The sequence below is a fragment of the Diadema antillarum genome, unplaced genomic scaffold (genome assembly GCF_040938485.1).
Source record: "Diadema antillarum isolate AM-2024a unplaced genomic scaffold, OU_Dant_1.0 scf00000087, whole genome shotgun sequence".
Taxonomy (NCBI): domain Eukaryota; kingdom Metazoa; phylum Echinodermata; class Echinoidea; order Diadematoida; family Diadematidae; genus Diadema; species Diadema antillarum.
The window spans coordinates 256,093-273,061 of record NW_027270976.1 but is presented as its reverse complement, the minus strand read 5'-3'; the positions used below and the strand labels follow the sequence as shown (position 1 = coordinate 273,061).

At 37.8% G+C, this 16,969-nt stretch overlaps 1 protein-coding gene across 1 annotated transcript in view; it reads left to right on the top strand.

The window, feature by feature from the left end:
• Positions 1–16,969, top strand: part of LOC139718029 (papilin-like) — a 151,538-nt gene that overhangs the window by 120,566 nt on the left and 14,003 nt on the right. Inside the window, exons 16-22 of the mRNA XM_071629519.1 lie at positions 1,831–1,936; positions 8,005–8,222; positions 10,163–10,351; positions 11,815–11,988; positions 12,477–12,677; positions 15,616–15,783; positions 16,040–16,243. Of these exons, the coding sequence (XP_071485620.1) occupies positions 1,831–1,936; positions 8,005–8,222; positions 10,163–10,351; positions 11,815–11,988; positions 12,477–12,677; positions 15,616–15,783; positions 16,040–16,243 (1,260 nt within the window). The remainder of the gene's footprint in view (positions 1–1,830; positions 1,937–8,004; positions 8,223–10,162; positions 10,352–11,814; positions 11,989–12,476; positions 12,678–15,615; positions 15,784–16,039; positions 16,244–16,969) is intronic.

Below are 16,969 nucleotides of genomic sequence, written 5' to 3'. Positions count from 1 at the left end.
TGCATGCTCTTTGACATCTCATAGAGTGGTTTCTGAATATCTCGCAAAATGTTAAAAGCTAAATCTTCACCTCGACCAGAACTGTACACACCCTATAAGCTGTCATTCTTCACTTCACTTAATTCCAATTACCAGGACTTTTGTTTTCTGTACAGTGAGTAAATGGTCTTTATCATGTGATCAGATGTTGATTTCCTGTATCTACCTCTCATATACAAATAACTAGGTTTTGATGAAGGATTATTTTTCAACGAATTCAACTTAGTCTTCTTTGTATTATGCATAAGACCACCATATACTTGTTATGTCTTAAGATAACTCAATGTTTTCTCAAGAAATATGTTGACATTTCATAAGAAGTGTGACAGTTGGATTGTCATATTATTCCTCACACTTGTCATTTTCCCTTGTATTTTGACTTGCAGTCAAGTGATGGTTATCTTTTTAGAAATTAAGACCATTTTCAATGCACAGAGTGAACATTATTACAAAATGCTCTTTACAGTTAATACATGTCTGATACATGCATGTGATGTCAATCTCAGTTTGACTGTGATGTCTTGGTTCAGGTAAACAAGCTTTAATTCATTTTAATCTCTGTAAGACTCTGGTGGGTCATACAGTGGTTTGATGGTGGCTTGTCATGATGATTGAAGGAAATGTGGAAGAAAAGGCAGGAATGTAGTAGGATCATCGGTTCCATGTACTGTATTCATGTCATGGCTACTTGAAAGCTATAAGTAAGATATTCTATGAAATATGAGAAACAGTTGCGCCATGTATAGTATCACTGCATATTTCACACTCTATTCCATGACAATTTTCTACCATCTGTATTATGAGACAGTTTATTTTGAATCACAGCTTTATACATAATTTGATTTGATATAATTGCAATTCAGTAATTTCACCTGCTTCATAACAGACCATAGTTTTATGAACAGTAGTAGTGTAGCTTTGTCTCATACAATACTTCCATTACTAATCAAACAAACTAACACCTTGGCATGCTGCTGAGGTACATAGCAGTGAAGTAGTTCTTTTGTTTTCAAATATTTAATGTTTTGTAGAATTCATATGTCTTTATGATTTGGAATGCTGCAGTGTCTTTGTATTTACATTGTGGTGGTGTCATTCAGCAAGGAGGGGGGGGGGGGGAACTATGACTAAATTGCTTTCGATTGGTGAACTATACCAAGAAGTGACCATTATCTATCAATTTGACTTCTCAAGAATGTTTCTTCCTCAACTACAGCTGACTTGCTGGTAATGACACTAAAATATCGTACAAAACTTCATTTGTGTCAATGTAGTATTTATCATTCAGAATAATTGAAGATTTTGTACCTTCAATGGTCCATGATCACACTCCCTTTTGATTGTTGTAAGAATGAAGATAAAAACAAATATTGTGTCATAATATAGAAACAAATATAGTGAAACATTTATATATTCAACCAGTTGTAATGGTAGGCAACTAAAGATTTGTGTGACTATCACAAACCCTTTCAAAGGATACTGTGTAAAAGTGATATCAGAGTATGCTATGAATCCTACTGAAATGCCGTGTTTTTGGAAGTGTTTGTAGCATAATGTAACATTGGATAAGGGTTGAGCTAATGGAATCTAACTTAAAAGAGTTCAATTATTATTGAATCACTTCAGATGGACATATAAATCCTGTAGAGCCTCTGCTTATAACTATGCCAAAATGTGTATTGAATCTTTGTTTTTGACAGCATTCTAATGATTCTGTTTTACCTTTGGATCCCTCTTCTGTTTGTTTCTTATTCTATGTATCCCTGGAAACACTGATTGTGATTATATTAGTGATACTGCAAGATACATCCAATGGAGTAGGTTGTGAGGAGAGTGAGTTTGGATGTTGTCCTGATGGAGTTACTACTGCAGGAGGTCCATTCCAGCAGGGTTGTAGGTGAGTTGAGTGGAACCATCCAGTGAGGTGCCCACTATACTTCTCTCCTCTCAACTCTGCTATCATTATAATGTCAGTATATACTCTACAAATATGTACCATCACACCTGAATTATGTTACATCTTTGCCATTTTTCCTGTTTAACTTTAGAACTTCATATTTGTTCATTTTCATGTGTCAATGTGTGAACACATTGCTAAGACTTAATTCTACCACATATTCTCAGTCATCACACGTGGCTTTTGCATAACAGTATATTTGTGGCCTGAACAGAGGATATTCTCAGCTTCTTTAATTCTACAATAAAGTTCCATGACTAATAAAAGTGCATTCTCTAACAGTAGTGTAGAAGTGCTGCTGCAATAAATTCTTTCTCTTCCATATCATGTGTCTCACATGTGCTTTTTGTTGAGCCCAGCGGAGGTGCAGGGAGACTGAGGGATCGCCTGCGGCATCTGTCCGTCCGTAATGCTACAAAAACTTAAATAAATCTCTACTGAGGACTTCAATTTCAATCAAACTTGGAGGGAAGAGTGGTTATGCAAAGTTACACATTTCACTAGACATGAAATACACCTCAAGGTGAAAGGTCACAGGCAGGGGTCAATGAACTTTTATGGCCCAATGTTAAAGGACAAGTTCACCTTCATAAACATAAGGATTGAGAGAATGTAACAATATTAGTAGACCACATCATTGAAAGTTTGAGGAAAATCGGACAATCCGTTCAAAAGTTATGAATTTTTGAAGTTTTTGTGCAGTAACCGCTGGATGAGAAGACTACTGCAGTCTGTGAATAACTTAGATGTCACATGCGTACAACAATATAAAGAAAATATAAAGAGAGTTTCACAAAATGTCATGTTTTGAAAAAAGTACACATTCCCCCGACTCGTTACCGACAAATGTTATGGGTAATATTATTCCCCCTGCCTTTAGAAAGAGGCAAGTCAAGTGCTCTTTTATTATGCGAAAAAGGTGAAAATATGTTGAATTTTCTTTACATTTTCTTTATACTGTTGTACGCATATGACTCACAAGCTGTAGTAGTCTCCTCATCCAGCGGTTCCAACACAAAAATTTTTAAAATTCATAACTTTTGCATCGATTGTCCAATTTTCCTCAAACTTTCACTGGTGTGTTCTACTAATATTGTTGCATTCGCTCAATCCTTATGTTTATGAAGGTGAACTTGTCCTTTAAGTTTTTGCGGCGCATTTCAATTATGGCTCATAACTTTTGATGTATATGTCTGTTTGTGACCAAACTTGGATGGTTCATGTCCCTTGGGGAGTTGAAGGTCACCATAAGGTCAAAGGTCACTGGCAGGGGTCAATGAACTTTTAGGGCCCCATGTTAAATTTTTACGGCACGTTCGATTATGGCTCATAACTTTTGATGTATATGTCTGTTTGTGACCAAACTTGGATGGTTGATGCAGCTGTCCCTTGGGGAGTTGAAGGTCACCATGAGGTCAAAGGTCACAGACAGGGGTCAACGAACTTTTAGGGCCCAATGTTAAGTTTTTACAGCGCATTTCGATTATGGTTCATAACTTTTGATCCCTATGTCCGTTTGTGACCACACTCGGATGGTAGATGTCCCTTGGAGAGTTGAAGGTCCTCACATGGTCAAAGGTCACAGACATGGGTCAACAATATTTTAGGACCAAAAGTTAAATTTTTTAGGCGAGTTTGATTATGGCTCATAACTTTTGATCCCCATGTCTGTTTGAGACCAAACTTAGCTGGTAAATATCCTTCGGGAGTTGAAGGTCACCACAAGGTCAAAGGTCATAGGCGGGGTCAATGAACTTCCGGAAGTTAAAAAACATTAATTTCTTCTACGCAAATGGGCAAGACACATTTAGGCACTTGCCTTGTTTTACATGGCTATATTGCTTCTTCTCTGTGTGATTGTGCTTTGCCTATCTCTACCATGAAGTGTCTCCAGAGACATTATATTTTGGGTTGTTTGTCTGTCTGTCCTTCAGTCTGACCTTAGTCAATTTTGTGGACAGTGTATACCTTAGGCACCACTGAAGGTAATATGAATGAAACTTGGTGTATATGTACGTATGAGTGGATGAAGCTGTGCCTATCAAAGGTCATAGGTAAGGTCAAAGCTAAAATTTTGCTATTTCCTCCACTATATCACTGAAATGTATGAGGGTATTTTCACGAAACTTACTGTTTATATGTATTACTTGGTAAAGATTCTCTAGAGAAAGATTTAGGCCGTGGAATCAAAGGACAAAAGTCAAGTGAAAATGTAAAAATCTTACGTTTTTCTCCTATTTCAGATACAGCCTGAGATATCTTCATGAAAATTTAGAACATATACATAGATCTACTGCCTGACAATGATTCTCATGGGTAGTTTGGGGTCATGAGGTCATACGGTCAAGGTCAAATGTGGGTTAAATTGCTATGATTGCACTGCTTAGTGGTGAAATTGCACTTTATTTCCTTACAGAGAGGTATACCTTGGAAATGACTTAATGTATACACTTTATAAGCCTGTTCATGTATATACTACACACAGTGATTCTGTGGGGAAAGATTTGGCCAAGGGGTTTAAAGTCAAGAGATAAAAGACTAAACTTTCACTATTTTTGTCCATACGTAAAGTATTGTCATGAAAATTGGCATAAAAAGAAAGCGATTATTTGACGATCATTTTATGAGACCATGATTGTCTCACATCATTAAGATGTTCTGTGAATGTATTTGGAGAAAAAGTACAAAAAAGCTGAGGCAGTCGTCATGGTGACATTTCTTTTTTTTTATGTGTGATTAGTATAAGATGATATTATTCAAATTCATGAAATTCTTCCATCGAGGTGTCTTCATTGCAACTGATTGAGAAATTGCCCTAAATACATCGACGTAAATAAGCACCGAATTGATCAGTGTTTAAGTAGTAGCCATGATAAAACCGTCGATGTAGGGCAGTTTGTCAATCAGTTGCAATGAAAACACCTCGACGGAAGAATCTAATGAATTTGAATAATTACGCAGTACCCGCTGCATGCTATAAGGATTAGAACCAACACTTGCTGTCGGGCGAAAGCTCGGTGGTCTAGTGGAGATGACGCCTGTCCGGTGATCAGGAGGTCGTAGGTTCGAATCCTGCTCGAGTATGTACGCCCATGATTTTTTATAATGGCTACTACTAAAACACTGATCAATTCAGTGCTTACCTACGTTGATGTAGGGCAATTTGTCAATCAGTTGCAATAAAATATTGTTTTTAATTTTCATACATTCCCATCATTTCATATGTATGTGTGTATGCATCACTGTGGGTATGTATGTGTGGTTGTGTATGCATAGGCCTACATTTTTCTCTATGCTTTTGCAATTGCTTTCATTGCTTCTTGCTGGTTAATACATTATCATTCCTTTTCCAATCCTATATATGCTAATACTACTACTTCTCCTGTACACATACAAGGTACATGCATTTCATACTCATAAACAATGAGTGTATGTGTGTCTGCGTGTATGAATGTGTACATTTATCCATGCTTTGCTAATTGCGCCCGTGTCTTTCATGCCATATTCATCAAATCACACTCAAATATCAAACTAACGACTTCCATTTATCTCCTGTATGTTTGAAATCTCCCGAACTTTCAGCAATGTAAGTTGATATTCCTTTTTCTGTCATTTCTTCATTTACACATTGAATTTTCTCAATTTGTTTATATCTATGGCTACAAATATTAGAGTTGTATCACATCTTAACTTCATTACCATAAAGCCTTGAATGGTCAGTTTGTGGTTGTCTTGCATGGAGGCTTTCATATTCCATAAAACTTCCAGAATTTTTGTGCAAATTGTCCACAAGGTGTGGAACGGGTTCTAAAATGTGCACCTCCTTAGACCAAGTCTAGGCATGATTAAACTATCTACAGCTCTAGAAATTTATATTTCCAACTTGTATATGACTACACTTTTATTGAGCCTTTGCATTAATATAACATGTTAGTTGTGATCATTGTAAACATGTTTTTTATGCCTCCGCCACGTAGTGGTGCCGGAGGCATTATGTTTTCGGGTTGTCCGTCCGTCCGTCCGTCCGTCCGTACGTACGTCCGTACGTACGTCCGTCCGCTTTCGTTTACGCGATAACTTGAGTAATATTTACTGGAATTTTACCAAACTTGGTCCAAGTATGAAGTATGATGGGGCAATGATTTGATTAGATTTTAGGTGAAATCGGCTGAAGGTCAAAGGTCAAAGGTCAAGGTCAAATCATGAAATTTATCCGTTTACGCGATAACTCAAGACTGTATGGAGCAAATTTCACCAAACTTGGTCCAAGGATGATGTATGATGGGACAATTAGTTGAGTAGATATTAGTGACATTGACAAGAGGTCAAAGGTCAAAAGGTCAAGGTCAAATGCTAAAAATGTTGCTATTTCCCCCATATCTATGCAATGCCCGCAGTTATTTTCTTGAAACTTAGTGTAGACATGTACTACTGCATAAAGATTCTCCAGAGAGAGTTTCATGTCATAAGGTCAAAGGTCAAAAGGTCAAAGGTTAGGTGAAAATGTTGCAATATCACTTTTCTCATAAATGGTTCAATGTATCTTCATGGAACTTGGTACATATGCTTGTACTGACTGGCAGGGATTATCTAGGGAATTTAGGGGTCATGGGTCAATAGTCAGGGGGTCAAAGGTCAAGGTCAACTCCTCAAAATGTTACTATTTCCCTCATATACTAGTATATGCAGTGATTGCATTATTAGTTTTAAAATTTAATATATGTACATGTATTACTTAATGGAGATTCTCTTGGAAATTTCCAGCCAGAAGGTCAAAGGTCAAAGGTTAAGGGTCAAAGGTTAGGTTTAAATGAAAAAAAAAAGATATATTTTGTACTGTAATTACACTCTTTCTTCATACCTTGAAAATTATACTCAATGCATAAACTTATAATAAGGTCGGTCAGAAGTTAAGTAAAAATTTTCAATTCCCCAAATATATGTACCTGCACTCTTTAATAGACAATTATAGCAAACCCAGTTCGTGGAAAGTGAACATTCAAGATATTTCTGATAAACCTGTTATTTCGATATTTTGCCAGTTATGTGAAACTGTCATCACACATTGTGAAGACATTGTACTATACACCTATTGGGAGAATCATGCATTATGGCGGAGGCATCAGTCGCCGTAGCGACATTTCTAGTTTTTAATGTTTTAATGTTGTCTATTAGGGGTACCAGAGTCAAACTGATAGAAATTGTGCTATTGATGTAAATTGTATACTGTATCATTTCTCCCTCTAGTTAATTCACATTACATAACTATCTATTTCTGAGCTTTTCCAGTTGCTGAGGACATGTAAGGGATCGTATAGTATTGGTTGAAATGAGGATTCAGCTTTTGACTTTTTGCACAATACTTAAAAAAAAACTCTTTAGAAATGTTAAAGAGTAGACAATTCTAAGAGGAATTCTTAGTGTTTTTGATGAAAATTGGTTTGGAAATGGCTGAGATGTTCAAACCAAAGTTAAAGAAAGTGATCCTAATAAAAGGTAGGTCCCACCTTTTGATAGGATTGCTTTGTTTTGGATATCTCAGTCATTTCAAACTCAATTTTCATCAAATACACTTTGAATTCCTCTTAGAGTTATATGCTCTTTCATATTTCATAAGATGTTCCTTATTATCTCACAAAAATGTTGGAAAACTGAAGCCCCATCTCAACAAAAACTGTACCATCTCTTTTACAGTATACCTGTACTTCAGACTCTGATCAATGTCACTGATACTGTTGTCCTACCAAGATACAATTACTGAGAGTTAATAGATATAAAATGATATAAACGTTGAGTTACTTGTACATTTTTGCAATTATTTTTTTTTCTTCATAGGTATCAATGATACGGGCTGTAGTAACTAATTCAGTGACATGTGGCTTCTTACGCATATGTTTGTAGTACGTAGATGGAGAATAGACTCCCTGTATTGTGTATTCTCCATGATGTAATTGCACTCAGATGTATGACCTCACATGTGAAATGAATGGCTTTCCTTGACTCCCCAGTGACTGTGAAGAGACAATCTTTAAGTGCTGCCCAGATGGCATCACTCCAGCCAAGGGAGAGAATTTTGAGGGATGCAGAGATATTTCCAACCAGGAGCTGACTGCAGAGGAAACCCAGACTGTTGGCTGTGACTTGTCTGAATTTGGGTGCTGTCCAAACCAGGAAGAGGCAGCCACAGGACCCAATAATGAAGGCTGCCCCCAAGAGGACTCACAAGGTACAGTGTAGAATCCAACATTAGATGACTAGTCCAGAGAAAGATTTGGTTATTTGCCAAAAGATATCTGCCTGGGGATCAAAACCAGACATTGTAAAAGAAAGATGCTGTCACTTCATATTCATAATGGGCACTTTGCTACTTATAATAGCAGCCATCATCACGTATTGTGTCACCATGATGTACAAAATTCTTTTTGAATGAAGGTATGTTGTTACCAGTATTACTGTGGGCTTGTTGATTACTTACTTAATCAAGTCTGGCTGAATTAGGCCTACTGAGTGCTTGTGAAAAGCTTAGCAAATTGAGATGTAAAGTGCCAGGACTTTGCATATGTACTGTGTGGGCATGATATCCTGATAAAGTCACAAAGTCAGGAGGTATGTAACAATATCATGTCTGAAGCTAAATATCTAACTTTATTTTGAAGCTAAAAACTGCCATTCTTTTGAAGTGTGACTTTAAACGTCATAAGACTTTAACCCTAATCAGGCCGGGCTTTTTTGGCTAGATGCTAAAACCGGATGGGGCGGATCCCCCCCCCCCCCCCCCCCCCCCCCCCGAGATCTTGGCCATCGATGGTGCGATCGCGACAAAATTTGTCATGCGTGACTCCAACGTCATAATCTACAAGATTGTGTCATACGATTTTTTGAAACAATCAATTTCTAATTTTAATTAATTATGCAAATTAAGCTCAAGATCATATTTTAGCCTTATTAAAAGCATTGAGAGTCTACTGTTTGGTCTGTAAATCTGTTTTAGCATATTCAACAATTTTACATCACAAAAACTTCCAAAACTCATTTCAATTCTTGTGTATTCTATTGTTTTCAGAATTTCTAATGTATTTCTTTGTTTTTCAACTTTTGTGTTTTCTTTGTTTTTTTATTGGAAATTGTCACTGACTACTTTTCTACCATAATCAGCATAAAATTAATCAATGAAAATGATTAATTGTAAAAATAATCAGGTTTTTATGACTTTCAAGACAGCTAGAGCACTGTTTTCCATAGGAAATGTACACAAAATCACAAAATTGTGCCCGTTTTGGGGCGACATGCTGTTACAAAAATGGGCGTGGCTTCAAAAAAGTATGCGCGGACGTTGCAAATTTGGTCTCAAAAGTTGCGCGAGACTTGAATGAAGAAAGTCAAGAAGCCTCGCGAAAAGGCCTCTTCGCGTTACAGAATTATAGCGCGAAACGTTGAGGGGGGGGGGGGCAGGTTCTGCCCCCCCGGCCCTGTTAGGGTTTCCAGTAGGAATCATGAAAGTCATATGTAACTTTGTTTTCAACCACAGAAGTCAAGTTGTTTGATTCTCCAGAGCTACCAAGTCTCATGCATTCTGCATGAGACTCACGCATTTAGGGTCCATCTCACGATCTCCCGCATGACACCCACTTTTCCCACACATAGCTCAAAGGATTAAAGTGATAGTTGCAATTAAAGGTATATTTCCCTTTTGCCTTTCAAAATAAGTAAAAAATATTCACTTATGTATGCACCAGATAGCACCATTAGGAGGCAAAAATTGAAAAAGCACCCTCCCCCTACTCAGTCGATTTGCTCCCTCGTTCGCACGCATGCGCGCGCGCCGAGACGCCAAGTCATGAAAATCTCACTCGAAAATATTATTGAACTTGGCATCTCTGGATTCTCCTGTATTTTGTTGATTTCAAATATACAATCATACGGATAACTGAGACTGTATGTACACAAATAAATGACTATCTTCAAATTGTCAAACTTACATGTAATCATCATGTGCATCATTATTATGATAAAACTTAATGTATTGACATTTTGTGTGATATTCATCATTTGTAGGCATTTGGAACATGCCATGTTCTGATTCCAATTGTCCATTTCTTTCAATTTAAAAAAAAGTGATTTACACTATTTGAATGTGTTTCCCTCCCTCCCCCTCCCCCCATGCAGATATATGTTCCCTTCCTCGAAACCCAGGAATCTGCCGTGCTTGGGTTGTCAAGTATTTCTTTGATACCAACTATGGGCAGTGTATCCAGTTCTGGTATGGTGGTTGTGGAGGAAATGCAAATCTCTTTGACACTTTAGAGGACTGTAAGAATGAATGTGTTGGAGAACATACTCAACTCCCACAGGAAGGTGAGGTTGAAACAACAATCTGATTCTTTTTAATCATCTATAAAAAGTGTTACCTATGTGATTTCATATGTATCCTGCCCAATTTCCCCAAAATATTTAATCAAGGTAATAAAGGAGAGATCAGAGCACTCATTATTAAATGCATTTTTAATGCCTCTGCCACGAAGTGTCGCCGGAGGCATTATGTTTTCGGGGTGTCCGTCCGTCCGTCCGTCCTTTCGTCCGTAATCAATTTTGTGGACAGCGTATCGAAAAAGCTGTTAGAGGTATCCTAATGAAACTTGGCATGTATATGTATGAGTGGGCGAAGTTGTGCCTATCAACTTTAGGGCGCACATGCACAAGGTCAAGGTCAAATGCTCAAAATTTCACTATTTCCCCTATATCTATGCAATGCCTGAAGGTATTTTCTTGAAACTTGGTGTATACATGAACTGCCAAATAAAGATACCCCAGAGAGAGCTTTGGGTCATGACGTCAAAGGTCAAGGATCAAAGGTCAAGTGAAAATGTTAAAATTTCGCTTTTTTTTCTCCATATCTCACAAATATTTCAAGGTATCTTCATGGAACTTAGTATATATGCATGTACTGACTGGCAGTGATCACGTAGGGAATTTAGGGGTCATGGGTTCAAGGTCAGGGGTCAAAGGTCAAGGTCAATTCATCAAAATGTCATTATTTCTCTTTTATCCATGCAATGCCAGCAGGATTTTTTCTTGAAACTTCGTGTATGCATGTATTATCCAATACAGATTCTCTTGGAAGTTTCTTGCCAAAAGGTCAAAGGTCAAGTGAAAGTGCTAAATTTCACTTCTTCTTTAAACTTATAAAAGGGTCAAAAGTTGGGAACAATTCCTCAAATCCCCAAATACCTGCACTCTTAGACAGTATAGCCATTCATCCAAATAAACCTAGTTCAAGGAAAGTGAACACTCAATGCATTTGTGACAAACCTGTCATTTTAGTGTTTTGCCAGTTATGTGAAACTGTCATCACACATTGTCAAGACATTGTGCTATAGACCTATTCGGAGAACCATGCATTATGGCGGAGGCATACCAGTCGCCATAGCGACATTTCTAGTCACGGTATACAGATACCTTTGCAGATACCTTGAGAAGTACAGTTTTTTAATCTTATTTATTCACATATTTATTTATTATTTTTTTTGCTTGCTATCCCAGTTTTGTTCACATTTAGCTAATGAGGGAGACCCACAGAAAAATGAAACATTTTGATCACTTCAAAATTACGATAAGATTTGAACAGGACAAGAACCATTAAAAGTAGACAGATTTGAATACATTGTAAAAGCTAATGCAAATGTAGCTTATATAGCAGGAGACTTTTTCAAAGAAAAATACTTGTAACAAAGCTTTGTTCAAAGACTGGTACTCTTGATAAACATTATGAATTAGATATGTAACTCATTGCCGCACTTTGTCTTATTTGAACAAAACAGAAATGTGTATTCTGCCAGCCAGCAGTGGACCTTGTAAAGGAAAGTTTGAGAGCTTCTTCTACAATCAGAAATCAGGCAGCTGTGAGACATTTGTATATGGTGGTTGCCGTGGCAACCAGAATCGCTTTAGGACACATACAGACTGTGAGATTGCCTGTGGAACCTTTACTGCTGGTGAGAATAGCTTGATATTATGATGTATGGCTATTTTCATGGTTGCTTTTCCAGTTCTTTCTGAATGGGAAAAACAAGGAAGCATGTTTGTAAACAACACAGTTATAAATTAGGTATGATAATACATGTAATGATAATATGAATCTTCCGAATCAGATTTACCTATCCAACTAAGATAAGTGGTAGAGAGTTGAAACTCTGGTAACGTTCATCTGGAGGAAAGGAACTGTGAAGTTCAAGTTTGTTGAAATGCACTCACCCACTCTTTATTCTGTGCACACAAAAAGTGATTTGCACATTCCATAGCAACCACTTTGAAGGAATAATCAAACTATCTCTAAACATAGTACACTCATCAGGTGTATACCTGTCTTGATTATATCAAAGTATCAGTACTATTAGTGACTGGTTTGAAAAATTATTGTTGGGTATTCTAGTATACTTAATGTGCAAATGCTTAATGAGGTGTTAATTTCTACCTTTCATAGATCCCTGTGGTCTGCAGCCTGATTACGGTGGTTGCCGTGACTCCCAAGTCAGGTGGTTCTTTAACCCAAACTCTCGGATGTGTGAGGACTTTGAGTATTCTGGTTGTCTTGGTAACCAGAATCGCTTTCTTGACAAACGATCATGCGAGGAGCGATGTAATGTCAATGTGATTGGCTCTTTACCACTCATATCCAAGTATGGTGAGTGACTTAGGATGATTGTCACATTGGGTGATTACATTTTAAGAGGCAGTGATACACGTACTCCTACAGTTGATATCGGGTGATGTTAGCATATTGACCTGAAAATCATGACTTTGTTCAAGTAGTTTGTGTCAGGACTAGTTAAGAATGTTGTGCATGCCACAATTTATCTTGGCTATTTGTGTGCTTTTTCCCCATTGGCTATGCACATGGAGCCCTTATATCAAATTTGTCATTTCAAGTTTGGTGTTGGTACAAATGAGACCCACATTGCGATTGAGTTCTTGGATACACGTCATTCCACCCAAGTTATAGTTACATGCATAGCATGTGCAGGTATTAGCTCATGAAACATAAACAAGCATACTAAATGTGGCCATGTAAACCTATGCATGGTAGTAAAGTCAAGATACAACTGTAATTGTACTGAGGAAGGTTAAAAGCTTTGTTGCATTTTAATCCTTCTTCCTCCAAACAGAACAATTATGGTAGTTGTACTGGTATGTTGTGCTTTTCAAATGAACCAAATCTAAAAACTTTTATTCCCCTGATGCTGCAGACTTTGCTGCTATTAACACTAGGTGTTGGGATTAATAGTTATGATTGGTATCACCTCCATACACGTGGTCATATATGTTGGACCACCAATTAAGGCAGATGTTCAAAAGCTTAACCCATCATCAGCACCAGCACCAAACATGAAATCACCCAGTGCATTATTCAAGAAGTTTATGTCATTGTCGGGCTCTACTGTGAGTTTTGCAATACTGTAAAAGTGGTTTCTTTCGCGTACAGATACTTTCGCGGTTTTCATCAGTGTGGACTTTTTCGCGTGTGTTTAAATTCGCGGTCGGCAAAATCTGTGAATTCACAGTCGGCAAAAACTGTTTTATTTTGCACATGAAAACCCAAACTGTGATCCAATTATTCTTTTATTAATTGAATAGAAATTGAAAATAAATGTAGGCTTATACCTGAAATCCTGTCTCTCGAGTACTTTATAGCATGCTTGTACCTTTTTTGCGCGGTATCAGTGTGTGTTGACCATCAATACACTCAATGCGCGAAATCTTCGTGTGTGCATGTGCGCAATAGCATTGTAACAAGCGGCGAGTTCAAAACATTATCGCGTGATGTTAAATTCACGATTCAACCTCAAAGCGCGATAATGAAACCACCGCGAAAGAAACCACTTTTACAGTATCAGTTACTCATGTCAAATGACAAAACAGGTACATTATTGTATCAAGGTAATCCTTTCTTCTTAAAGTTTCATGTCTTTGTAACTTTTATACACAGTCGTCTTGATGTATGTTCCTGGAGTTTTTATTAGATGTATCCAACCACATCACAAGAAATATTTTCCCCATAATTTTGAAAGATGGCACATGAGCATGGCTGTCAATAGAAGTATGATTAGGCAGACCATCCTGCTAATAGGCACACCTTCTACATGACATTCTGATTGGATAAACATGTATGTGAGAAAATGCATGGATGGTTCATATGAAACACATATTCTTTTTCCCTCTGGAAAGATAGCGAGACATACAGCATGTGAGAAAGAAACTTGTAGTTAGTTCACATTTGGACAGGATCAGTGCTGCGATAGAAACTTGTAGTATATTCACATTTTGAATATGGTGGGATGGAACTTGTGGTATGTTCTCATATTGAATATCGGATGGAATTTGTAGTTTGCTGGAAAAGGAATTTGTAGTGAACTCACATTTTGACAGTGCTGGGATGGAACTTGTTTACTTACATTTAAACCAATTATGCTGGAAATGAAACATAAATCATAATCACATTTTAACAACATTACTGGGCTGGAAACTCTCATATTCACAGTTTGACATAGTTTGGGGAAAAAATTGTAGTGTACTCGCATTATGACAATGCTGGCATGGAACTTGTATGTAGTATATACATATTTTAACAATGTCGAGATAAAAAACTTGTCTTATATAATTATCTTTACAATACTGGCATATGTAGAATATGATGCTGGGATAGAAACTTGTAGTATTCTATCAATGTATATGCATATTCATATTGATGGAATGCCAAATGAATGATGATGATATTGATAATGAAATAGTAATCCTTCAAAAATGCTACTACTATACCTTATAATGATCACAGGGATGGTAAAATAAACATTCATAAATTAGAAAAGCCCTCTGAGAGCACAGACCTCCGCCAAGCAGCTACTTTCCACCGATGATCTTGCTCTTCCCAAAGAGATTTTTCTCCTGTCCATCACTGGGGAAAAGGTCTTTGGCTCTTCCATAGAGATCAGTGACTTCCACCCATAGGTGTACATACATGTAGCCTTTGTTACGTCATAAACCCTCAGCTGCGCGGCTCGCCTTGCCCTAGCAGAAACTAGGGCACGCACTTTAGTGCGCGTATGAAAACCTCAAAAATGTGCAACTTGAACTCCCAAGTTCATTGACCCTACCTGCCAAAATACCGAAAATCCTTCATAAAATCCATAAAAATTTCCGGATCTCTACCCAAATTTAATCATCTGTTTCTTGTGTCATTTTCAACCTTCCCTGCAAGTTTCATCCAAATCTGTTTACAACTTTTTGAGTTATTTTGCACACGGACAAACAACAAACTAACTAACTAGTACTAGTAATTAACTACGTGTAACTAACAAACAAACCAACAGTAATGAAAACATAACCTCCTCCCTTGGCGGAGGTAATAATTAAAATGATAGTTGTACTGATATTACAATTACTAATTGTCATGAAAAGATATGTAACATGAAAAAGTAGAAAGTCACTTATCTCTGAAGCATATATTCTTTGATAGTATATGCAGCATATATGTCAGACACTTGATTGAAAGGAAAATAGAACAACATGTAAATGTTCTTCTAAACTTCTGACTAAACCTTTAAACATCTCTCTTCCCAATCTAGATCAGTGTACCATTTCTGCAGACTTGGGTCCTTGTCAAGACTCTTTCCCTATGTGGTACTATGATGTCAGGGAAGGCAAATGTAAGAATTTTGTCTATGGTGGCTGTGAAGGTAATCAGAACCGATTTGAGACTGAGTTGGACTGTCAGAATGCCTGCTATGTGGAAGGTAAGGGGAGGTAGTTTTCATGCGAAAAAAGAGGTATTATTCTGACTGATGTGTAAAGTGTGGGATATTTGTCAATGTATACTGTGAGTAAAGTATATATATATATATGTATATATATATAAATAATTAAAAAAAAAACTGTGATGAATTAGTAAGGAAGACTCACATGTGCAGTTTAATCAGTTCTAAATAAAAACCATATGATGTCTTTTATAACTGTAATGCAGTGCTAACATGTAGATGTTGCAATTTACAGGCAAAACTCTTTGTGAGCGAATGAGGGCACTCTTTGAGGCATCTGGTGTGGAGGATCAACCTCAGTGCAAGCTTGATGGATCCTTTGAGCCTCTTCAATGTCCACCACGTACTGGGGATTGCTGGTGTGTGACTGACTTTGGGGAAGAGATAGAGGGCAGCAGAATAACCAGAAAGCTGCACACTCAGAGTCCCGACTGTTCAGGTCAGTTTGTGGTAGAACAGACTGTGAGAAATAGATAGATAGATAGATAGATAGATAGATAGATAGAGATAGAGAGATAGGGGGGGGGGGGGGGGGGGGAGGGAGGAGAAAGTAGATCTCCCCCCCCCCCTCTCTGTCTATCTTTATACGTATCAATGATATACACCATATGCTTTAGAAGCACAATATTTTGCAATTTATGCCCCAGTCACATATAAACACGGATGTTCAAGGATCTATATGGTGATCAGGGAGATCCGTGGACATCCGGGGAGATCCGGGGAGATCCGGGATTTTGGTATGACTGTACACATGGTATCAACACGGCAGCTACACGGACAAGGCCGGAAGAGCACGGCGTCTACACGGACAAACACGGCATCTACACACAGATCAACACGGCAGCTACACGGATCAACATGGCAGCTACACGGCAGCCACACGGACCACCCCGGATTGCTCTGCCAACACGGCAATCCCCGGATGACGCCGGATGTTTTTGACCTCCAAAAGTTGCCTTGTTGGCCTCCCGGCGTCAACATCGATCTCTCCCCGGATCAGATCCGGGGTTGTCCGGGGTGGTCCGGGATGTCTATGTGACTGGGGCATTAGGACTTGTAAGACAGTTTAATGAGTGGTTGAATTAGCACACAAGAATCACAGCAATGCAGTGAGAACTTGGTTCTATCCCCTTTTAAGAATTGAAGTTAGTGATTTCCTACCATG